Source organism: Brienomyrus brachyistius, unplaced genomic scaffold (assembly GCF_023856365.1).
Source record: "Brienomyrus brachyistius isolate T26 unplaced genomic scaffold, BBRACH_0.4 scaffold52, whole genome shotgun sequence".
NCBI lineage: Eukaryota > Metazoa > Chordata > Actinopteri > Osteoglossiformes > Mormyridae > Brienomyrus > Brienomyrus brachyistius.
In genome coordinates, this window is record NW_026042327.1 from 2,024,020 (window position 1) to 2,050,164 (window position 26,145).

Genomic DNA, 26,145 nt, shown 5'->3' on the forward strand with positions numbered 1-26,145 from the left:
GGTAGTGCACAGGTGTACCTTATACTGCCCACAATAAAAGGCCACCCTGGAATGTGCAGTTTTTTGCTTTATTGGGGGTCTGGGGACTCAGAACCGGTCAGTATCTGGTGTGACCACCATTTGCCTCATGCAATGCAACACATCTTCTTCGCATAGAGTTTATCAGATTGTCAATTGTGGCCTGTGGAATGTTGGTCCACTCCTCTTCAATGGCTGTGCGAAGTTGTTGGATATTAGTGGGAACTGGTACACGCTGTCGTATACGCCGGTCAAGCACATCCCAAACATGCTCAACGGGTGACATGTCCGGTGAGTATGCTGGCCATGCAAGAACTGGGACATTTTCAGCTTCCAAGAACTGTGTACAGATCCTTGCAACATGGGGCCGTGCATTATCTGTCTGAGTGGCTGGTCTCAGACGATCTTGGAGGTGAACCTGCTGGATGTGGAGGTCCTGGGCTGGTGTGGTTACACGTGGTCTGCGGTTGTGAGGCCGGTTGGATGTACTGCCATATTCTCTGAAACGCCTTTGGAGACGGCTTATGGTTGAGAAATGAACATTCAATGCACGAGCAACAGATCTGGTTGACATTCCTGCTGTCCGCATGCCAATTGCACGCTCCCTCAATGCTTGTGGCATCTGTGGCATTTTGCTGTGAGACAAAACTGCACATTCCAGGGTGGCCTTTTATTGTGGGCAGTATAAGGTACACCTGTGCACTACCCATGATGTCAGATCAGCATCTTGATGTGGCACACCTGTGAGGTGGGATGGATTATCTCAGCAAAGCAGAAGTGCTCACTATCACACATTTAGACTGATTTGTGAGAAATGTTTGAGAGAAATGGTAATATTGTGTATCTGGAATGAATTGTAGATCTTTAAGTCCATCTCATGAAAAATGGGAGCAAAAACAAAAGTGTTGCGTTTATATTTTTGTTCAGTGTATATAAAAGTGTTATTTGCATGTATATGTTTATACTGTTTATAAATGTAAATATATTTATGGATACTGTATATATATATATACATGTGTACATATATACATATATATATACACACACACATATACACAGTGTGTAAATGAACAATACGATATAGTAAGCAACGTAAATTTTATATACAGAAAACATTACAGAAATATGTATCACAGACTGTACATAAAGCGCAGTTGCAGTGCTGTAGGTGTTTAGCAGTGTGACAGTTCAGCTGTTTAGGAGGGAGATGGCGAGGGGAGAGAAGCTGTTCCTGTGTCGGGTGTCCTGGTCTGCAGGCTTCTATATCGTCTGCCAGAGGGCAGCAGCTCAGAAAGTCTGTGTCCAGGGTGTGTGGGATCTGTGATGATTTTCCTGCCCTTTTCCTGGATCTTGAGAGAGACAGGTCCTGGATGGAGGGCAGGGGGGCGCCTATGATCTTTTCTGCTGTCCGTACGGTCCGCTGCAGCCTCTTCCTGTCCTGTTTGGTGGCTGCTCCATACCAGACTGTGATGGAGGGCAGGGGGCACCGATGATCTTTCTGCTGTCCGTACGGTCCGCTGCAGTCTCTTCCTGTCCTGTTTGGTGGCTGCTCCATACCAGACTGTGATGGAGGGCAGGGGGGCACCGATGATCTTTCTGCTGTCCGTACGGTCCGCTGCAGTCTCTTCCTGTCCTGTTTGGTGGCTGCTCCATACCAGACTGTGATGGAGGGCAGGGGGGCACCGATGATCTTTCTGCTGTCCGTACGGTCCGCTGCAGTCTCTTCCTGTCCTGTTAGGTGGCTGCTCCATACCAGACTGTGATGGAGGGCAGGGGGGCACCGATGATCTTTCTGCTGTCCGTACGGTCCGCTGCAGTCTCTTCCTGTCCTGTTTGGTGGCTGCTCCATACCAGACTGTGATGGAGGAGCAGAGGACAGACTCAGTGACTACAGTGTAGAACTGGATCAGCAGCTCTTGTGGAAGACTGTACTTCCTCAGTTGTCTCAGGAAGTACATCCTCTGCTGGGCCTTTTTGAGGATGGAGGAGATGTTGGTCTCCCACTTCAGGTCCTGGGAGATGGTGGTACCCAGGAACTTGAAGAACTCCACAGTAGACACCGGGCTGTCTGATATGGGGAGGGGGAGCAGTGATGACGGACGTCTCCTGAAGTCCACTGTAATCTCTACAGTCTTGTGCGTGTTCAGCTCCAGATTGTGCTGACTGCACCAGAGTACCAGCCGCTCCACTTCCTGCCGGTATGCAGACTCATCACCATCCTGAATGAGTCCAGTGATGGTGTCGTCTGCAAACTTCAGGAGATTTACAGCTGAGTTCCTGGAGGTACAGTCATTGGTGTAGAGGGAGAAGCGCAGTGGGGAGAGGACACATCCTTCAGGGGCACCAATACTGAGGGACCGTGTTTCAGAAGTGACCCCCCAGCCTTACTTGCTGCTTCCTGTCTGTCAGGAAGCTGGTGATCCACTGGCAGGTAGCTGGTGACACGCTGAGCTGGGAGAGTTTGGAGGAGAGGAGATTAGGCACAATGGTGTCAAAAGCCGAACTAAAGTCCACAAACAGGATCCTGGCATAAGTTCCTGGACGGTCGAGATGTTGCAATATATAATGCAGCCCCATATTCACTGCATCATCCACCGACCTGTCCTGTAATGTCCTTCAGATGGGCTAAAACCAGACGTTCAAAGGATTTCATGACCACAGACGTCAAGGCTGTAGTCATTCAGTCCTGTGATGGTGGGTTTCTTGGGGACCGGGATAATGGTGGAGCGTTTGAAGCAGGAGGGAACTTCACACAGCTCCAGGGATCTATTGAAGATGCGGGTGAAGATGGGAGCCAGCTGATCAGCACAGGTTCTGAGGCAGGAGGGGGAGACACCGTCTGGTCCGGGGGCTTCTTGGATTTCTGTTTCTGGAACAGCCGGCTCACATCCGCTTCGTGTATTCTGAGTTCCGGGGGGAGGGTAGGGGGGTGATAGCTGTGATGGAGGTCGTGGTTTTTGTACTGTACTGTGTAGATGTACTTTGTTTAAGTACATCTGCCCTCCCCTGGTCTGCTGGAATATCACTGCTGTATACATGCACCCACTGCAGTCATCTCTCAATGCAGAGGAGCAGTGGCTCTACTCTGAGTCCCCTACGAATGACTGAGCTCCTCACCCTGTCTCTAAGGGAGAGCCCAGCCACCCTGCGGAGAAGCAGCAGCTCTACTCTGAGTCCCTCCCGAATGACCGAGCTCCTCACCCTATCTCCAAGGGAGAGCCCAGCCACCCTGCGGAGAAGCAGCAGCTCTACTCTGAGTCCCTCCTGAATGACCGAGCTCCTCACCCTGTCTCCAAGGGAGAGCCCAGTCACCCTGCGGAGAAGCAGCAGCTCTACTCTGAGTCCCTCCCGAATGACCGAGCTCCTCACCCTATCTCCAAGGGAGAGCCCAGCCATCCTATAGAGGAAACCCATTTCAGCCACTTGTATTCGCGACCTCGTTTTTTCAGTCACTACCCATAGCTCATGACCACAGGTGAGGGTAGGAAAGTAAATTGACTGGTAAATCGAGAGCTTTGCCTTTTGGTTCAACTCCTTCTTCACCATGACAGACTGATGCAGTGCCCGCATCACTGCTAACTCTGCACTGATCTGCCTGTCGATCTCCTGCTCCATCCTTCCCACACTCATGAACAAGCCCCCGAGATACTTAATCTCCTCCACTTGGAGAAATACCTCCTCCGCGACCCAGAGAGCACTCCACCCTTTTCCGGCTGAGGACCATGGTCTCGGATTGAGGTGCTGATCCTCATCCCAGCCGCTTCACACTTGGCTGCAAACTGCTCCAGTGAGAGCCGAAGGTCACAGTCCAGTGAAGCCAACTGAACCACATCATCTGCAAAAAGCAGAGACCCGATCCTGAGGTCACCAAACCCTCAGTGCCCTGGCTGTGCCTAGAAATTCCATCCATAAAAGTCTAGTCAGAACCTCACAACCTCACACACCAGCTCAGGCTTCTTCTCCACCAGAGAGGTGATATTCCATCTCCCTAGAGCCAACTTCTGCAGCTGAGGATCCCAGCGAAAGTCCCCGCCTTCGACCACTGCCCAACTCACACTGCACCCGACCCCTTTGGCCCCTCCTACAGGTGATGAGCCCACTGGAGGGGGAGCCTATGTGCCTTCTTCAGGCTGTGCCCGACCAGGCCCCATGGGTGCAGGCCTGGCTGTGGGGGGGGGGAGGGAGGGTCCGGTGACCCACATCCGGGGGAGGGAAAACGTGAATCTATGTTTTTCCTCATCATAAGGGGTCTAATGAGCCGCAGTTCGTCTGCTTCCTCACCCAGGACCTGTTTGCCTTCGGTGACCCTTCTAGGGGCATAAAGCCCCGGGCAGCTCAGCTCCTTGGATCACTGGAACACGCAAACCCCTCCACCACCATAAGGTGTCGGCGCCAGGAGAGGATGTTGATACATATAATTATTTATAAAAAATGTGGCATTGAAAGTTTGCATTAAACCTCTTTACTATGTGTAATTCTACACATGGAACATAACAGAATGGAGACACAATTCATCAGTTTGATGTAAAAATGCTGAGTACTCGATATTGTGTATTTATCTACTTAACATTCATGTTCACAGAGGCCCCAGCAGGAATCATCTGGTCTGGATCAGCATAAAAATGGATGGATCTGCTTCTGAAATGCGCCCCCCTGTGGGGTGTAAGAGAAAGAGGCCTGAGAGGTAACAGTGTTACAGCCCACTAGCATGCATGTCTCTCTGGGTCTATAGTCAGGCCATAACATAAAAGTAAACTGGGCTCCTAGCTAGGGCTGGTCAGTGGGCAGCACTTTAATATGTGTAGCTTCATAAAAAGACCTCGCCATCTTCTGTCTTCACCGTCTTCTTCCACAATCAGCCAGTTCTTTTATACTAGAGACGAGTAACAGACCATCCCTCCTATCCAAAATGGCCCCATAAGAAAACTAAACTAATAAACAAAAACATATATAAACAGGTAAAAAGGAACATCAACCAAGTGTAGTTGTGGAGGTTTTTAACGGTCATACTAAAAGTTTCATATAATATCTAAATTTTAGATGAGACAATTTCCTTAACAGCTGACTGTAAATAAGTCAGTTGACATCAAGAGCTACACAGCATATCAAAGTACATGAAGGCAGAGCAGAAGGCTAAACGGCAGTGTGATGTCGTCCCCATTGTATGAATTATATTTATACCATGAGGGTTTGTTTCCTCTCGCTGCCCACAGTGTCCTGATGGAGAGAGCAGACTCCCCTGTACCCAGCTGTGTTTCCCTGAAGAGTGACAGGTCAATGGACCCCCCACTCCACTTCAGAGAGGGACCTTTTCCTACAGATCAAAGGTAAATGTTCATTTAAACAAACACTGTTAATGACATTCAGACTCTCAGTCAAATGGCACAGAGACACATATAAGCTATGAGGAAATAACATATTTATAATGAATGCACCAATTTTTACCTTTAACAGATTCCATCACCTTGAGAATTTAAACAAAGGTTTTGCCTGTATTCCATATAAATCACATCTGAGGTAAATGGATGAGGATTACTGTTAAACCTGACTTTCTGCGAGCTGGAATTGGAAGTTATTTAATCGCAAAGTGGATTTTAAATTTCAGTCCTCAGCACAGAGCTCGAAAAAACTGGTTTGCCTGTTTCCCCCTGCATGTCCATTAAAGAATGACTCGACAATAGATTGTTGTCTCATGAGACGGATGTTTCTGTTTTGATAACAAATAATTTCACTCTCATGAATTCATTAGATCATACTCAGATGAAGGCTTCAGTTTAACATGTTTAATCGAACTGTGTGGCTTGAACAATAAACTACTATCATCAGACAAAAATAGAGAAAGACTCTTGGTTCCTTTGCCAAAGGTGACGTTTAAATACTTGCTGATTCAGATCATAATTAATGTGACACTGCAGTGGTTCTCATCCCCCGAGTATAAAATAAGATGATTTGTTGATCCCAGGGTTAAATTCTCTTGCGTTCAGCAACAAAGTGCACAGATACAAACATACAATGTAAAACAAAGACGACGTGCAAAGACAGCAGATATAGTGTAAGTGAGTAAACATTTATTGAAGTAAATAAAATTTCTGTAGGATAACAAGTTTAATAAGTACACAGGGCATAATGAAAAAATCCTGAAAATACAATATTGTTCAAGAAATAAATAGAAATGTATATTATTTATATGATTAAAAACAGAGAGCAGCTTTTACCACATTAAAAATCAGAGGTTAAGGCTGGCTGTGGGGGCTGCACATCGACAGCAGGCATTGTGGTGTCTAACGGCAGCAGGCAGGAAAGATCCCCAGTAGAGCTTCTTAGCTCACGGTGGGGGAATGAGCTGGTGGCTGAAGGTGCTCCAAGACAGCGCCCCCTGGAGCCTTGGCTGGGTTATGGACCGGGCCAGTGGGGCCAGTGCCCTGGGGCCTCAGGACATTAGAAGCTGTGAGTGGCAACATTTATAGTGCAAGCCATGAAATGCGCCCCCCTGTGGGGTGTAAGAGAAAGAGCCCTGAGAGGTAACAGTGTTACAGCCCACTAGCATGCATGTCTCTCTGGGTCTATAGTCAGACCATAACATAAAAGTAAACTGGGCTCCTAGCTAGGACTGGTCAGTGGGCAGCACTTTAATATGTGTAGCTTCATAAAAAGACCTCGCCATCTTCTGTCTTCGCCGTCTTCTTCCACAATCAGCCAGTTCTTTTATACTAGAGGCGAGTAACAGACCATCCCTCCTATACAAAATGGCCCCATAAGAAAACTAAACTAACAAACAAAAACATATATAAACAGGTAAAAAGGAACATCAGCCAAGTGTAGTTGTGGAGGTTTTTAACGGTCATACTAAAAGTTTCATATAATATCTAAATTTTAGATGAGACAATTTCCTTAACAGCTGACTGTAAATAAGTCAGTTGACATCAAGATCTTCACAGCATATCAAAGTACATGAAGGCAGAGCAGAAGGCTAAACAGCAGTGTGATGCCGTCCCCATTGTATGAATTATATTTATACCATGAGGGTTTGTTTCCTCTCGCTGCCCACAGTGTCCTGATGGAGAGAGCAGACTCCCCTGTACCCAGCTGTGTTTCCCTGAAGAGTGACAGGTCAATGGAGCCCCCACCCGCCTTCAGAGAGGGACCTTTTCCTACAGATCAAAGGTAAATGTGCATTTAAACAAGCACTGTTAATGACATTCAGACTCTCAGTCAAATGGCACAGAGACACATATAAGCTATGAGGAAATAACATATTTATAATGAATGCACCAATTTTTACCTTTAACAGATTCCATCACCTTGAGAATTTAAACAAAGGTTTTGCCTGTATTCCATATAAATCACATCTGAGGTAAATGGATGAGGATTACTGTTAAACCTGACTTTCTGCGAGCTGGAATTGGAAGTTATTTAATCGCAAAGTGGATTTTAAATTTCAGTCCTCAGCACAGAGCTCGAAAAAACTGGTTTGCCTGTTTCCCCCTGCATGTCCATTAAAGAATGACTCGACAATAGATTGTTGTCTCATGAGACGGATGTTTCTGTTTTGATAACAAATAATTTCACTCTCATGAATTCATTAGATCATACTCAGATGAAGGCTTCAGTTTAACATGTTTAATCGAACTGTGTGGCTTGAACAATAAACTACTATCATCAGACAAAAATAGAGAAAGACTCTTGGTTCCTTTGCCAAAGGTGACGTTTAAATACTTGCTGATTCAGATCATAATTAATGTGACACTGCAGTGGTTCTCATCCCCCGAGTATAAAATAAGATGATTTGTTGATCCCAGGGTTAAATTCTCTTGCGTTCAGCAACAAAGTGCACAGATACAAACATACAATGTAAAACAAAGACGACGTGCAAAGACAGCAGATATAGTGTAAGTGAGTAAACATTTATTGAAGTAAATAAAATTTCTGTAGGATAACAAGTTTAATAAGTACACAGGGCATAATGAAAAAATCCTGAAAATACAATATTGTTCAAGAAATAAATAGAAATGTATATTATTTATATGATTAAAAACAGAGAGCAGCTTTTACCACATTAAAAATGGGACGTTAAGGCTGGCTGTGGGGGCTGCACATCGACAGCAGGCATTGTGGTGTCTAACGGCAGCAGGCAGGAAAGATCCCCAGTAGAGCTTCTTAGCTCACGGTGGGGGAATGAGCTGGTGGCTGAAGGTGCTCCAAGATAGCGCCCCCTGGAGCCTTGGCTGGGTTATGGACCGGGCCAGTGGGGCCAGTGCCCTGGGGCCTCAGGACATTAGAAGCTGTGAGTGGCAACATTTATAGTGCAAGCCATGAAATGCGCCCCCCTGTGGGGTGTAAGAGAAAGAGCCCTGAGAGGTAACAGTGTTACAGCCCACTAGTATGCATGTCTCTCTGAGTCTATAGTCAGACCATAACATAAAAGTAAACTGGGCTCCTAGCTAGGACTGGTCAGTGGGCAGCACTTTAATATGTGTAGCTTCATAAAAAGACCTCGCCATCTTCTGTCTTCGCCGTCTTCTTCCACAATCAGCCAGTTCTTTTATACTAGAGGCGAGTAACAGACCATCCCTCCTATACAAAATGGCCCCATAAGAAAACTAAACTAACAAACAAAAACATATATAAACAGGTAAAAAGGAACATCAGCCAAGTGTAGTTGTGGAGGTTTTTAACGGTCATACTAAAAGTTTCATATAATATCTAAATTTTAGATGAGACAATTTCCTTAACAGCTGACTGTAAATAAGTCAGTTGACATCAAGATCTTCACAGCATATCAAAGTACATGAAGGCAGAGCAGAAGGCTAAACAGCAGTGTGATGCCGTCCCCATTGTATGAATTATATTTATACCATGAGGGTTTGTTTCCTCTCGCTGCCCACAGTGTCCTGATGGAGAGAGCAGACTCCCCTGTACCCAGCTGTGTTTCCATGAAGAGTGACGCGTCAATGGGCCCCCCAGATAACTTCAGAGAGGGACCTTTTCCTACAGATCAAAGGTAAATGTGCATTTAAACAAGCACTGTTAATGACATTCAGACTCTCAGTCAAATGGCACAGAGACACATATAAGCTATGAGGAAATAACATATTTATAATGAATGCACCAATTTTTACCTTTAACAGATTCCATCACCTTGAGAATTTAAACAAAGGTTTTGCCTGTATTCCATATAAATCACATCTGAGGTAAATGGATGAGGATTACTGTTAAACCTGACTTTCTGCGAGCTGGAATTGGAAGTTATTTAATCGCAAAGTGGATTTTAAATTTCAGTCCTCAGCACAGAGCTCGAAAAAACTGGTTTGCCTGTTTCCCCCTGCATGTCCATTAAAGAATGACTCGACAATAGATTGTTGTCTCATGAGACGGATGTTTCTGTTTTGATAACAAATAATTTCACTCTCATGAATTCATTAGATCATACTCAGATGAAGGCTTCAGTTTAACATGTTTAATCGAACTGTGTGGCTTGAACAATAAACTACTATCATCAGACAAAAATAGAGAAAGACTCTTGGTTCCTTTGCCAAAGGTGACGTTTAAATACTTGCTGATTCAGATCATAATTAATGTGACACTGCAGTGGTTCTCATCCCCCGAGTATAAAATAAGATGATTTGTTGATCCCAGGGTTAAATTCTCTTGCGTTCAGCAACAAAGTGCACAGATACAAACATACAATGTAAAACAAAGACGACGTGCAAAGACAGCAGATATAGTGTAAGTGAGTAAACATTTATTGAAGTAAATAAAATTTCTGTAGGATAACAAGTTTAATAAGTACACAGGGCATAATGAAAAAATCCTGAAAATACAATATTGTTCAAGAAATAAATAGAAATGTATATTATTTATATGATTAAAAACAGAGAGCAGCTTTTACCACATTAAAAATCAGAGGTTAAGGCTGGCTGTGGGGGCTGCACATCGACAGCAGGCATTGTGGTGTCTAACGGCAGCAGGCAGGAAAGATCCCCAGTAGAGCTTCTTAGCTCACGGTGGGGGAATGAGCTGGTGGCTGAAGGTGCTCCAAGACAGCGCCCCCTGGAGCCTTGGCTGGGTTATGGACCGGGCCAGTGGGGCCAGTGCCCTGGGGCCTCAGGACATTAGTGGCTGTGAGTGGCAGCATTTATAGTGCAAGCCATGAAATGCGCCCCCTGGGGGGTGTAACAGAAAGAACCCTGAGAGTGCTTCAAGCTCTGTTTGTGGATTACTTCTCTGCTAGTAAGGTAGGACTCTGTTTGCTTTCTGTTTACTGTCTGTTGAAACTTTTGTTGTGTGTAGTTTCTGGCAATCAAGCGTAGTGTCGGTCTCCCTGAACTTTTGTTGTGTGTAGTTTCGGTCTCCCTGAAGGTGTTAATTAGGGGGCAGGGCTTACTGAGTTTAAATTGAAGGTGACTCCAGCTCAATACTCAGTGTGCTTCAAGCTCTGTTTGTGGATTACTTCTCTGCTAGTAAGGTAGGACTCTGTTTGCTTTCTGTTTACTGTCTGTTGAAACTTTTGTTGTGTGTAGTTTCTGGCAATCAAGCGTAGTTTCGGTCTCCCTGAACTTTTGTTGTGTGTAGTTTCGGTCTCCCTGAAGGTGTTAATTAGGGGGCAGGGCTTACTGAGTTTAAATTGAAGGTGATAAAGGTAAACGGTCTAGTTGTTACTACTGCTTCTAAACCTTTCTCTCCTACTCTATCCTATCCTCTACTTCGCAATCTCTCACACCATCACTACAGACATGTGCCTTAGACGTATACCAGTACACTTATCTTTGAGACCTAGAATATCTCATCCAACATCCAGGCGCCGCACTCTCAGTAATCTTGTCTACCCTCCCATAACACCCCAGTCACAGCGAAGCGTGTTGGGTGGCCTCTGGAATTGCCAGTCTGCTGTAAAGAAGGCTGATTTCATTTCCGCCATTGCTTCACACCACTCTCTTGACTTTCTGGCTCTGACGGAGACCTGGATATCGCCTGAGGACTCGGCTACCCTGGCAGCTCTCTCCTCTGCTTATGCTTTCTCTCACTCTCCTCGCCAGACTGGCAGGGGTGGTGGCACAGGTCTATTGGTAACTCGGAACTGGTGCTACACGCCCCTCTCTCTGCCCCATCTCAACATTTCATCCTTTGAATTCCATGGAGTTGCTGTTACCTCTCCACTCGATATTCGGATCATTGTTGTCTACCGCCCTCCTGGCCCCCTAGGCTGCTTTCTAGAGGAGCTTGATACTCTCCTCAGTCTCTTCCCCACTGACAGCTCCTCTCTCATTCTCCTTGGTGACTTCAACCTCCCCCATGACAAGCTCCCTTCTTCTGGTCTCCTCCCTTTTCTCGATTCCTTCTCTCTAACATCCAACAGCTCCTCTCCTACACACAAAGGAGGTAACGTCCTCGACCTGGTTTTCAGCCGCCCCTCTCCGGCTACTGACATCTCTTCTACTCCTCTACACATTTCTGATCACTACTTTGTATCCTTTACCATTGCCCTACCCGTCTTGCCCAATCCCAGTTTTCAACGTTTCCTCCCCACTCGACCAAACCTCCACTCTGTCTCCGCTTCTTCTGTTGCTTCCTGCACCCTGTCTTACCTTCCTGACCCTGACTCCTTTTCCTCCTTGGCACTGGAGTCTGCAACTGATACTCTCATCTCCTCACTTTACACATCCTTGGACAACCTCTGCCCGCTGTCTTCCAAACCAAGGAAAACTCGGCCTACTCCTTGGCTTTCAGCTGCATTACGTACTAACCGAAGAGAATTGCGGGTAGCTGAGAGGACGTGGAAGAAATCTAAGCTTGATGCAGATCTGTCTTCCTACCGTACTCTGCTATCCAAATTCTCTATGGACGTGACTGCAGCTAAAACTGCCTTTTACAAAGACAAACTAGAATTATCCTCACGAGATCCTCGCAAACTCCATAACATCTTTTCGTCTCTTCTCAACCCTCCCCCTCCTCCTGCTCCTTCCTTCCTGACTGCTGAAGATTTTGCCAACTTCTTTGCCGAGAAGATTGACAGAATCTGTCAGACATTCTCTCCCTCATCCACTACACTACACACTAAGGATTTCCCTCCCCCCTCACTGGCCCAGTTTTCTGGTCTTACGGCAGATGAGATCATGAAAGTCATCTCATCTTCCAACCCTACCACCTGCCCACTTGATCCAATCCCTTCTGCATTATTTCAGACAATCTCTCTAGACCTTCTCCCCTTCATCACGACTATCATTAATGGCTCCATAACCTCCGGTCATGTACCAACAGCATTCAAAATAGCCAGGGTCATTCCCATCCTAAAAAAACCCACTCTAAATCACTCAGACACTTGCAGCTACCGACCAGTATCGCTTCTTTCCTTCCTTTCAAAAATCCTCGAACGTATAGTCTACAACCAGCTTTCTCTCTATCTCTCTCAGAACAACCTCCAGGATCCTAATCAGTCTGGCTTTAAAGCAGCTCACTCTACAGAGACTGCCCTCTTAGCAGTCACTGAGAAGCTACATGCTGCCAGATCAGCCAAACTGTCATCTGTCCTCATCCTTCTTGACCTATCAGCAGCATTTGACACGGTCAACCACAAAACTCTCCTATCCATCCTTAGGAGTCTTGGCATTGGTGGCCTGGCCTGGCGCTGGCTGGCTTCCTACCTAGAAGGCCGAACATACCAAGTGACATGGAATGGATCCACATCTACTCCATGTTGTCTTTCCACCGGTGTCCCTCAGGGCTCGGTTCTTGGCCCTCTCCTATTCTCCCTCTACACTAAATCTCTTGGCGAAGTTATATCCTCACATGGCTTCTCCTACCACTGCTATGCCGATGACACTCAACTCATCCTCTCCTTCCCTCCCTCAGACACTCATGTCTCCACTAAGATCTCTATATGCTTGGCAGACATCTCATCTTGGATGACTACTCACCAGCTAAAACTCAACACTAGTAAAACTGAGCTGCTTTACATCCCGGCTGACTCATCCCCCCTCCAGGACCTTGCGATCTCTTTCGACAACTCCCTGATCCATCCTTCGGTTTCTGCTAGAAACCTTGGAGTTACCATAGATGATCGGTTGTCATTTTCCTCACATATCGCCAGTCTTTCTCGCTCTTGTCGGTTTCTCCTCTTTAACATCAGGAGGATACGTCCATTTCTTTCCACTCAGGCTACCCAGATACTCGTCCAGTCCCTCGTCATCTCACGCCTTGACTACTGTAACTCGCATCTAGCAGGTTTACCACTGAGCGCCATCCGTCCCCTCCAACTGATTCAGAATGCAGCTGCTCGTCTTGTTTTCAACCTTCCCAAGTTCTCCCACACCACTCCTTTGCTGCGCTCCCTCCACTGGCTTCCTGTAGCTGCACGCAACAGATTCAAAACACTGATGCTGGCATACAAAGCAAAAAATTCTCTGGCACCATCCTACCTAAAGGACCTCATCACACCCCGCTCTGCACAACGATCTCTCCGATCCTCCAGCACTGCTCGACTGGTCCCTCCTCCCCTCAAGGCACAAGGAAGACACGCATCTCGGCTCTTCTCTGTCCTGGCACCTAATTGGTGGAATGAACTCCCCCTAGATGTTCGAACAGCTGAATCCTTGACTGTCTTCAAGCGACGACTCAAAACTTTTCTTTTTCAGAAATACTTGACGTAGAACTTCTATATTCTTTCTCGACTCTTATTCTGGTGTGTGTTTAAAAAGAAAAAATAAAATAAAATTCTGCAATACTCAATGGAGTTCTCAGAGATAGTATTCATAGCTTGGGTCCTTATTGAGCTAGCATCGGAAATTCATTGCAGAGTCTCAAAGCACTTATGTAAGTCGCTCTGGCTAAGGGCGTCTGCCAAATCCTGTAAATGTAAATGTAAATGTAACAGTGTTACAGCCCACTAGCATGCATGTCTCTCTGGGTCTATAGTCAGGCCATAACATAAAGGTAAACTGGGCTCCTAGCTAGGACTGGTCAGTGGGCAGCACTTTAATATGTGTAGCTTCATAAAAAGACCTCGCCATCTTCTGTCTTCGCCGTCTTCTTCCACAATCAGCCAGTTCATTTATACTAGAGGCGAGTAACAGACCATCCCTCCTGTCCAAGGCTCATACAAGATAGACTTGCATAGTCTCACTTAGTACGCACACTCGAGATATTTAAGAAGACCAAATGAATGGATGAACGATATTGATCAAATGAGTCGGAAAGCGTGTAAAACAAGAGTGGTGTTTATTTCTGCCACAGAACAAACGCTGCTGATGGAGCTGTATGAAAAATACAAGGATGTAATCGCTAAAAAAGGCAATACTGTGGCCATAAACACAGCCAGGGAGTTGGCTTGGCAATGAGTTGCAGACAGACTAAATGAGTAAGTTATGTAAATGTTACAAGTGACGAATACAGTGGCATGGTGGTACAGTGGTTTATGCTGTCGCCTTACGCCGCGAAAGTTCCTGGTTCTAATTTTTTGGGTTGAGTTCATGTGTCATTCTTACTGTATAATGTTATTCTGCAGTATTTGATCTCCGTAAAATACTTTCAATTGCATCCGTGTGAAATGTTCTGCACAAATAACCGTATCTTGTCTTTGCTATTTTACTAATAAACTTTAGTAGACTAAAAAAAGTAGACAGTGACTAAACAAAATATAAAAATATCTTCCTGTTCATATTATTTTAACAATTTATTTTTCAGTTTGTTATTGCATTTCATGTTTGACCTTTCTAACATGGCTACGCTTTTACTTTCATTTTGGAAATAAATGAAATGCTAAAACATGATTTTTTTAATGGACTTTATTATATTTAGTACACGACATCAGTAGCGAGTTCGTAGAATTTCGTCCGACGGAACGATCTATTGGGAATCTGTTCCCACACGACGGACGTTCTTTGAGACAACGCTTAACTAAGTGAGACAGTTAACCTGGTCCGGACCAAACTTGTTCACTCACCTAAGTTACCAGGGCAGCTCAGCAGGGATTAATTTAAGACACGTTGATGGAACGGAATTCCCACTTAAATGAGCCAGACTTCACGAAATAAGTCAGACTTTCCGTTAATCCTGCTTCGCCACAGAGGGCGACCCAGAGTGTTCCGACTGAGGCTGTGCTGCCGTTCACTAGCATCCGGTCCGATAAAGCGGATGGAGGGGGCCACATGAGTAGGAACTCTGACCTGGAGGTAGCCATCGAGCTCCTAAAGCGCACAGCCCTGCCAGGCCCTGTCAGCTTTCAGGCTGCCTGCCCTGCATGCGCAGCTGGGCCAGTTACACGGCTGCAGATAAGAGGTCAGGTGTGTTCCTCTGCCAGACTCTGCCCCGCCAGGCCCTGTCAGCTCTCAGGCTGTCTGCCCTGCCTGCGCAGCTGGGCCAGTTATGCGGCTGCAGATAAGAGGTCAGCTGTGTTCCTCTGCCAGACTCTGCCCCACCAGGCCCTGTCAGCTCTCAGGCTGCCTGCCCTGCATGCGCAGCTTCCTTCACTGCTGCTGGCTGACAGACAAAAGGTGATCCCTGAAGCGGTTAGTATTCTGTAATACAGTAGGACACTCTAGAGGGAGTGGCGCACGCTGATGACATCATGCACATTATGTCCACTGGGATGGAGAACAGGTGGAGGATGATGATGTTTAATGTTTTGTCATATTTAGGCAGCAATATCGCCCCAGCTAGCGGCCCATTACCCCTGTAGATGCTGAATTTAACCAACAAGCTATTTCACCAGTTTCTTGACTGAGGATTGTGAATCAAATGCTGGTATTTAGCTCTGCTAATCAAGTGAATCACTCTAAATGTCACTGGGCACAAAGGGCTGCATAGAAAACTGTCCTTCCTGCCTGCTGTGTCTCTGTGTGCTGGAGCCTGATGTCACTGGTTCTCTTCTGCTGTCATGAGAGAATCAGGAAGCCGCCCCAGTGAATAAAGTTTAACATGGCAGATACATCTTTCCAAACTACAGCCCCAATTCCAAAAATGTTGGGACGTTCTGCAAATTGTAAATAAAAACAGAATGCAGTGATATGAAAATCTGATAAACCTATATTTTATTCATAACAGAACACAGAAAACATATCAGATGTTTCAACTGAGAAAATGCATCATTGTAAGCAAAAATTTGAATGTCGCATCAACAGCACATCTCAAAAAAGTTGTGACAAGGCCATGTTTACCACTGTGTGGCATCTCCTCTTCTTTTAACAACAGTCTGTAAATGTGCCCTTGAGAGGTAAAGTGGGCTATCCCACATTTTTGACCCCTACCCCCTTTTTATTGAATATTTTCAATTGGATAAGTTGTTATTATCTAAGTCATACCTCTGTGCTACCTATGATATATATCAATTGTAGGATATAGGCACACTGATTTTGTTTTTTTTTTTAATTTCAACTTTAGAGCTCATTTTCTCAAAACTCTGTTTTTGTGGGATAGCCCACTTTACCCCTCAAGGGCACAAATGTCTGGGGACTGAGGAGATCAGTTTGAGTTTTGGGAGAGGAATGTGGTCCCATTCTTGTCTGATACAGGATTCTAGTTGCTCAACTGTCCTAGATCTTCTGTGTCATATTTTTCGTTTTATGATGCACCAAATCTTCTCAATGGCTGGAAGATCTGGACCGCTGGCAGGCCAGTTCAGTACCCGGACCCTTCTTCTACGAATCCATCATGTTGTAATTGATGCAGTGTGTGGTTTAGCATTGTCATGTGGGAAAATGCAAGGTCTTCACTGAAAGAGACGTCGTCTGGATATGAGCATCTGTTGCTCTAGGACCTGGATATACCTTTCAGCATTGATGGTGCCTTTCCAGATATGCAGGCTGCCCCTGCCATATGTACTAATGCACCCCCACACCATCAGAGATGCTGGCTTCTGAACTGAGTGCTGATAACACGCTGGGTGGTCCTTCTCCTCTTTAGTCCGGATGACATGGTGTCCCTGGTTTCCAAAAAGAATCTCAAATTTAGATTCGACTGACCACAGAACAGTTTTCCATTCAGCCGCAGTCCATTTTAAATGAGCTTTGGCCCAGAGACGACGTCGGTGATTCTGCATCATCTTCATATACGGCTTCTTCTTTGGATGATAGAGTTTTAACTGGCATCTGTGCATGGCAGCGCAAATTGTATTCACTGACAATGTTTGTGGGAAATATTCCTGAGCCTATTTAGTGATTCAATTACAGAATCAGGCCTGTTTGTGATGCAGTGCTGCCTAAGGGCCAAAATATCACAGGCATCTAGTCTGGTTTTTCACAGAGATTTCTCCAGATTCTCAGAATCATTTGATTACATTATGTGCTGTAGATGATGAAATATTCAACCTCTTTGCAGTTTTATACTGAGGAACTTCTTTCTGAAATTGCTCCACTATTTGTCAGTGCAGTATTAGGGGGATTGTGACCCTCTGCCCATCTTTACTTCAGAGAGACACTGCAGCTCTAAGATGCTCTTTTTATACCCAGTCATGTTACTGACCTGTTCCCAATTGACCTAATTATTTGCAAATTGTTCCTCGAGCTGTTGGGTTTTTGTACCACTAACTTTTCCCACCTCCTGTTGCCCCCCTCCCAACGTTTCTGAGACGTGTTGCTGTCATGAAATTCAAAATAAGCCGGTATTTTTCATGAAATAGCAAAATGTCTCAGTTTAAACATTTGATATGTTTTCTATGCTGTTATGAATAAAATATGTGTTTATGAGATTTCCATATCATTGCATTCTGTTTTTATTTACAATTTGCACAATGTCCCAACTTTTTGGAATTGGTGTTGTAATATACCACAGTGTTATTCTTTATCTGCAGTAACAGCAAACTTTTCAGTCTTTCTGTTACATTTGTGTAGATGAATTGAGGTCTTTATGTTTCTGCCTAATTCACAGAGACCAAATGGAAGAATGCAGTTCAGACCTACATGATAAATCGGGTTTATCATCCATATTGAAGGTTTGTAATTATTGCTGATATATGTTTTCCTGGCTGTTATGTCAATTAGCTTATATTTTATACAGCTGTATAATAATAAATTCATCATATTAATGGAAATATGTTTTAAATTATGATTCACAAGTGAAACTCTGAAAAGGTTTGGTGTAAGTAGAGTTAAGTAATTAACTGTGACTGTTTATTTTAGTCACTAGAGGAAAAAGCCATGAAGTTCCTAAAGGACGAGCTGAAGACGTTTGTGAGGTACCTAGATCAGAATTACCCAGAATGCTCTGAGCCTCAGCTGGAGGAGGACAATGACCTGGACTGTGATGGTCAGATACAGAAGACCAGTGTTAGAGAGGTAGCTCTGAAGATCACACTGTACATCCTGAGGACCATGAAGCAAAATGATCTTGCTGACATGCTGGAGAAGAGTAAGAGCTTTATAATATTATGTACATGTACAATATTGTGCAAAAGTCTTAGGCAGCCAGAGAAAAGGATGTTTAAATGGTCTTCATGTTGGTGTAGAACTACTATAATATGTATGTCAAAGTGTGTTTGCCATTTCAGAACCTCTCCCAAAGTCACCCTAATATTTGCAGAAATCGTGCAGTATATCTACATATTTTTTTACTTGGCCACTAACACACCTCATGTGGCTGATCAATATCTCATTGAGTTTTATACTAATTAAATTAATTAATGAATTGAGCTGGTGGTGAAATTTAACAAATACATGGACTGGCTGTGGTGCCGCTGAGGAGAGGTTTGGGAAATTAAAAGGGGTTTTGTATTTTTTTTGGTTCTGAGCAGATATACACTTACTACCCAGATAAATGGCTTTAAACATTTCCTTTGGCTGCCTAAGGCTTATTCACGGTCCTGTATGTGGTGTTCCAGTAAAATACGCATGATAAAACTTTCAGTTTCACATTCACAGGGAAATATCTGGATATGTATGTGTAAAAAAAGTGTGTTTTTGGAAAATATTCTTCCTCTCATACTGGTCAGGATCATGGTGGGAATTAGTGCATTTTCCTCTCATTTCTTTTCAGGACAGCTCATGCTGCAACAGGAAATCAAATGTAAACTTAAGAAGCAATTTGAGTGTGTATCTGAAGGGAAAGCTAAGGAAGGACAGCCAACACTTCTCAGTGAGATTTACACAGAACTCTACATAACTGAAGGTGGGACTGGAGCAGTCAATGATGAACATGAAGTGAGACAGATTGAAACAGCATCCAAGAAATGGCGAACAGAAGATACTACAGTCAAGTGCAATGATATATTTAAACCCTTATGTGGGCGTGTGACTCCTATCAGAACTGTACTCACTAAAGGGGTGGCAGGTATCGGGAAAACAGTCTCTGTGCAGAAATTCATTCTCGACTGGGCAGAAGGAAAAGCAAACCAGGATGTTCACTTCATATTTGCTCTTCCTTTCCGGGACTTGAATTTGATTAAGGGTGAATACAGTCTGATTGAACTGCTTCACCGCTTTGTCCCAGAACTGAAATCATTTCAATCCACTGAGCTGTTTAGGTACAAAGTCTTGTTCATCTTTGATGGTCTGGATGAGTATCGCCTTCCTCTGGATTTTCAGAACAATGAGAGCTGGTTTGATGTAACAAAGAAAACGTCACTGGATGTGCTGTTGACTAACCTCATTAAGGGGAATCTGCTCCCATCCGCTCTCCTCTGGATAACCTCCCGGCCAGCAGCAGCCAGTCAGATACCTGCTAAGTGTGTCCACCAGGTGACAGAGATACGAGGGTTCAGTGATGCTCAGAAGGAGGAGTATTTCAAGAAGAGATTTAATGATCAGAGCCTGGCCAGCAGGATTATCACACATGTGAAATCATCAAGGAGCCTCTTCATCATGTGCCACATACCTGTGTTCTGCTGGATTTCAGCCACTGTGCTTAAGAGGTTTCTTAGTGAGACTGACAGGAGAGAAATTCCAAAGACTCTGACTGAAATGTACACACACTTCCTGATCTTTCAGACAAGTTTAAAAAATGACAAGTATATGAAAAACCAAGAAACTAAGCTTAAGGAATACAGCAAGCAATTCCTTTTAAAACTTGGTAAACTTGCTTTTGACAACCTTGAGGAAGGAAATCTCATATTTTATGAGCATGATCTGTCAGAGAATGGCATTGATGTCACTGAAACTTCAGTTTACTCTGGAGTGTGCACAGAAGTCTTTAAAGAGGAGTATGGGTTGTACCAGGAGAAGGTGTACTGCTTTGTGCATCTGAGCATCCAGGAGTATCTCGCTGCTTTATATGTGTTCCTGTCAAACTCATCAGCTGACTTGTTGGAGACTGCAGTGGATCAGGCATTAAAGAGCAAGAATGGACACTTGGACCTCTACCTCCGCTTCCTCCTGGGCCTCTCAACAGAGTCCAGTAAGACTCTGTTACAAAGGCTACTGGGGCCGACAAGAATCAGCTCACATACCATTAAGGAAACAGCCCAATACATCCATCCATCCATTTGCCAAACCGTTCATTCGTTAGGGTTGCGGGGAGTCCGGAGCCTATTCCGGAAGCAATGGGCCCAAGGTAGGGAACAACCCAGGACGGGGGGCCAGCCCATCACAGCAGCCCAATACATCAAGGAGAAAATAAAGGAGAATTTATCACCAGAAAGGACCATCAACCTGTTCCACTGTCTGACTGAGCTGGGTGACAATTCTCTAGTAGAGGAAGTACAAAGATACCTGAATTCAGGAAACATTTCAGCAGATGACCTCTCACCTGCACAGTACTCAGCTCTGGCCTTTGTGATGCTGATGTCAGATGAGGAGCTGGATGTGTTTGATCTGAAGAAATACATCAGATCAGATAAACAGCACTGCAGGCTGCTGCTTGTGGTCAAGAACTCCAGGACGGCTCTGTAAGTGATGTGGGGATGGGAAATCATGTCTGGTCTGGTAGTGATACATGGATATTGTTTGAAATGTGTAATATATATTATATATTTCTCCTCATGGATTAATAAGTGGGTTTTATTTTGATAATCACAGCTATAGCTGTTTGTATAGCAGTAGCTAATCTTGACCACAGCCTTTATAATGACTGAAGGTAGTGATGTCACTTTTTGTTTGTTACTACGTTTCCATTCCCATCCAGTCTGCCTTCTGATCACAGCACAGCATCCTAACCTGCTATAGAAACAGTGAGGGCTCTTTATCCACAGGGTGTATCAGTGAGTGTTATTGTCAGCAGGCGTGTTCATGTGATGGAGCCCAGAGCTGGGAGCTTCCGTATGACTGCTGTCTCTGGCTGCTCACTGGCGCCCTCTGCTGGCCTCAGCTGCAGCTGACTGAGGATGTGACGGCACATCTAGTCCGGCAGACATAGATAAACATTGTTTAAAATATAAAATTAATAACCATCCATCCATTTTCTAAACTGCTTATCCTACTGGGTTGCGGGGGGTCCGGAGCCTATCCCGGAAACAATGGGCACGAGGCAGGGAACAACCCAGGATGGGGGGCCAGCCCATCGCAGGGCACACTCACACACCATTCACTCTTACACATGCACACCTATGGGCAATTTAGCAACTCCAATTAGCCTCAGCATGTTTTTTGACTGTGGGGGGAAACCGGCGTACCCGGAGGAAACCCCACGACGACATGGGGAGAACATGCAAACTCTGCACACATGTGACCCAGGCGGAGACTCAAACCCGGGTCCCAGAGGTGTGAGGCAACAGTGCTAACCACTGCACCACCATGCCGCCCCCTAAAATGAATATGTATATATGTAATTTATTTCCCCTCTTTTATCAACAAGGTTTCTTTTTAATCTAGTTTATATTAACTGAAGGTAGTGAGGTAGTAAAAACAAAAAAAGATAAGATTTCCACGACCATCCTTTGTGTAACAAATAACCAAAGATACAGCATCATACAGAATAGTCCCGTTTTCATTAATAGTGGGAAAACCACTCATATTCATTTCAGTTTTGGATGCTGCAGGGAGCATTTCTGTAAATACTGGGTGTGGTGCGTGACTCTTTGGGTTCGGACTCTGTGTCTGTGAGCAGAAGGTTGCTGGTTCAGATCTCTTGGCCGGCAGAGTGATGTCATTGCTGGGTCCTTGAGCTACAGGGGCGCTGGACGCTGGCTGATCCTATGCTGTTACCCCCAAACTTCCTCTCACCTGTATATGTGTCTGTGTGTCTCTCGGAGAGCAAGATGGGAGGGGCGAAAAGACAATTTCCCCATGGGGGTGAATGAAGTATCATTATTCATAAATCATTCAAACAAACAATTTTTCTAAAAGCCTATTTCACGGGACTGATAACTCTCCGATTAGTGTATTGTTGATTAGGGCTGGGTGATAAGTAAAGAAAATGTGTATGTGTCATTTAGTTTAAAAATATCACAATAAATAATCATTTTGAGTCCCCCCCCCCCCAACACTGAATGCAGTTTCAATTCAGTTCAGTTTTATTTGTATAGTGTGTTTTCAGAACATTATCATCTCAAAGCACTTTACAGCATCCCTGCCCAAAGCCCCCAGTGAGTAAGTCAGAGGGGACAGTGGCAAGGAAAAACTCCCTAGAAGGAAGAATCCTTGTGAGGAACCATAGTCAAAGGGGGAGCCCATCCTCCAGGGGGCAGCAGGGGAAGCCCTAACCCTAATCAGACTGAAAGGGGGAGCCCATCCTCCAGGGGGCAGCAGAGAGAAGCCCTAACCCTAACCAGACTCAAAGGGGGAGCCCATCCTCCAGGGGGCAGCAGAGGAAGCCCTAACCCTAACCAGACTCAAAGGGGGAGCCCATCCTCCAGGGGGCAGCAGAGAGAAGCCCTAATCCTAACCAGACTAAAAGGGGGAGCCCATCCTCCAGGGGGCAGCAGAGGAAGCCCTAACCCTAACCAGACTCAAAGGGGGAGCCCATCCTCCAGGGGGCAGCAGAGGAAGCCCTAACCCTAACCAGACTGAAAGGGGGAGCCCATCCTCCAGGGGGCAGCAGAGAGAAGCCCTAACCCTAACCAGACTCAAAGGGGGAGCCCATCCTCCAGGGGGCAGCAGCAGGCGGGAAGGACGTCACAGGTAGTGGAGACGTCGCAGGCAGCAGGGCAGGCAGGATATCTTGAAAATTTGGGGTCTCCAGGCAGCACAGCCAGGGGGAGTAGGGGAAATAAAATGTACAATTAACCAAAGTAGGGGAGACTAGAGGCAGTGGAAACAGTTAGGTGAGTGCAGTATGTAAGCTCCGGCAGATATGGCAATGGCAGCATAAGTAGGAGGGAGAGGCAGGTGGGAACGCAGGCATGGGGAGTCCCTGAATGTCAGCACTCCAATTCCACAAGGGGGTGTGAAGCTAAAGTGACAGACTGACAGTTCAGTTTATCCAAAGCCAATGGCACCGATCCCCACCCAGCTCTACACCTCACACTATAGGTCTGACTGGGAGTGAGCAGTTAGCTAGAGCTAGAACTAGAGTACCTATAAGCTAAACTAAACAGGTGTGATTTTAGTCTAGACTTGAATGTTGAAAGTCAGCCTGAATCCTGCAGATCCGCTGGAAGACTATTCCACAGCTGAGGAGCTCTATAAGAGAAAGCTCTGCAGCCTGCCGTAGCTCTTTCTGCCTTGGGTACTAACAGATATCCTGCTCTTTATAATGTAAGAAAGCGAGGAGGGTTGTATAAGGCCAGCAGGTTACTAAGGTATTCTGGTGCAAGGCCATTCAGTGTTTTATAAATCAATAGCAGTATTTTGTAGTTAATCCGAGACTTAACTGAAAGCCAATGAAGGAAACATAGAACAGGGCTAATATAATCAATTTTTTTTGTGTTTGTAAGAACTCTGGCTGCTGTATTTTGTACCAGCTGAAGTTTATGTGAGGATCCAGATGGGCACCCAGAAAGGAAGGCATTACAGTATCCAGCCTGGAAGTTATAAAGGTGTTAGTGTTTCCGCTTCATGAAAGGAGAGCATCTTCCGAAGCTTGGCTAGGTTCCGTACATGATAGAACACAGCTTTAGTGATGCTTTTTATATGAGCATCGAAACATAAATCTGAATCAACCAGAAGACCAAGATCTCTGACCACTGTGTTAGGTTGGGTATGAAGACCACCAAGGTTGAGGTTGTCAAACTTATTTTGAGCTGCCTTCGGACCAATTAAAAGTACTTCTGTTTTTCTGTGTTTAACATAAAGAAATTATTTGCCATCCAGCACCGGATATCTAGTCGACAGTCGTCTAACCGAGAGCTGTGATGCATCATCTGGCGTAACAGATATATATAACTGTGTATCATCAGCAAAACAATGAAACCCAAAACCATGATTTCTGATAATGTGACCAATATATACAGTGTACAGTAGTGGGCCCAGCACTGATCCCTGAGGGACACCATTGTAGGAATATTTAGCTCAGGTAAATTTTAATATCTCCACCAATATGTTTTGAAGTTAATTACATTTGAATTAATCATTATTTAATGATGTTTATTAACTAATTGTTATGCCGAATGGTTGGTTGCTCCAAACTCAATTGCGAATCCCCGTGAGTCTGTTAATGTGAGACTTACGTGGGATTCACTAGTTACCAGTATGGCTTAGTAACCTGGGTTAGAAGGTTCGTCCAGCGAGCTGCATCACCAGGTAATGTAAACGATCGGTAGCGAAGCTCCCCTCACGGCCGATGAGAGAGAGTCTCACGATATTTCAGGCGAGTTTGTGTGATCTGGCTACTACGCTCTGAAACCTCAGAGGCAGGGACTATTGTGAGCACTCAATGAATGGAGGCTGAAGTTGTTGTGTAAAAGCTAACACTACAACTAACATAAGATAGACATTACATCTAACACAAACAATAAACACGAAATAACAGAATAGACACAAACAGTGTAATTATGGAAATGCAATGACCGGATTTGAATGAGTAACCTTCAAATGGGAATACTTTTCTGCAGAGCAAGGATAGTTTGTGGAAACATGACCCTAAAGTCATATAGCAGGTTAACAGAACAGCTTAGGTTATTGGAATAAGCGGAAGCTGGTTTACTTGGTTGCAGATTGGGTGGGGGGGGGGGGGGGTTTGGCAGTTGGTTGCAGAGACTGATGAGCTGACGGGTGATGGCACTCAGGGAGGCGCGGCGTTTGCAGCAGTTGTTGGAGTGGAGCCCCTTTGATTCTCTCTCCTTGTGAAGCTTTGTCTTGGTTGCAGTTCTCTGTCCAGCTGGGCCTTCGCTGGCAGGCTTCAGGAGGGCTTCTTGTGGGCTTCTCTTCTCCGGGGCTGATGTTCTCTGCCTCTCTTTGGGCTGATGTTCTACACCTTTCTCTTTGGGCTGATGGTCTTTTGTTTCTCCTCCCACTTTGCTCTGAGGTGCCAGGTTTTATAGTCTAAAGTTAATGAATAGGAATGACCAGGAATTCAACTGTATTGGTCCTTTTGGGATTTATGACTAGACTGATTCCCCCTTTATTGATGATTTCCATTAAGCTGGTGTAACTTTTGATACATCCACTTTCATGGTAACCACTGACTAGATTTGGAATCAGGAGTGATTTTCCATCAGTTTTATACCAAACATGCCATACCAGCCTAGCGGTTCACACCTCATACCATCTGTAATAATTAATTAATAATTACTTATATCATGTATGTTACTGACTCAAATCAGTATATGCTATAGGTGGTTTGGGTTGCACCTCAACAGATGTTACACTTTGTACAGACATTACATGACATATTCACATTCCAACAGCACATCTTACTCTTAGATAGACGTGGCTGTTAGTCTGTGGTAATACCAATTTAAGTTGCACATCTAGGAACAACATATTTTGCTTGGTGTGGATTATCCCAATTGATCTTCTCCCCAGAATGGATAATGTACCTTAATTCAGTTCTGTTAATATAGCATGGTAGAACACAAAGAGCTTGTAAACGGCCCGAAAGGGTGCTGGTCTGTTCGGTGAGTGGTATGTAAGGCAGGATGTCTGGGGAGGGGGTTGTGTGCCAAGTCGAGGGACCCCTGTCCTTGAGGTCCACTCTGCTGTCTGGAGGTCGTTGAAACTTTGAGAAATAAAAGTTGGAGTGCTGGCCCCCCTTGATATCTGTGTGTGTTTAAGTGTGTGTGTGTGTGTGTGTGGGGTCACGAACCCCCCTTTGAGGCCTAGGCCGATGTGTGCCTTCTCGTACCAGGGTAGGCCTTGTCTCAGGCCACCTGGAATTTAAGCTCTGTGA

At 45.0% G+C, this 26,145-nt stretch overlaps 1 protein-coding gene across 1 annotated transcript in view; it reads left to right on the forward strand.

The window, feature by feature from the left end:
• Positions 1-26,145, forward strand: part of LOC125723898 (NACHT, LRR and PYD domains-containing protein 12-like) — a 64,684-nt gene that overhangs the window by 1,673 nt on the left and 36,866 nt on the right. The window contains exons 2-9 of the mRNA XM_049000724.1: positions 4,011-4,105; positions 4,601-4,702; positions 5,232-5,345; positions 7,069-7,182; positions 8,906-9,019; positions 17,878-17,941; positions 18,129-18,357; positions 18,982-20,827. Coding sequence (XP_048856681.1) covers positions 4,641-4,702; positions 5,232-5,345; positions 7,069-7,182; positions 8,906-9,019; positions 17,878-17,941; positions 18,129-18,357; positions 18,982-20,827 — 2,543 coding nt within the window. The 5' untranslated portion in view covers positions 4,011-4,105; positions 4,601-4,640. The remainder of the gene's footprint in view (positions 1-4,010; positions 4,106-4,600; positions 4,703-5,231; positions 5,346-7,068; positions 7,183-8,905; positions 9,020-17,877; positions 17,942-18,128; positions 18,358-18,981; positions 20,828-26,145) is intronic.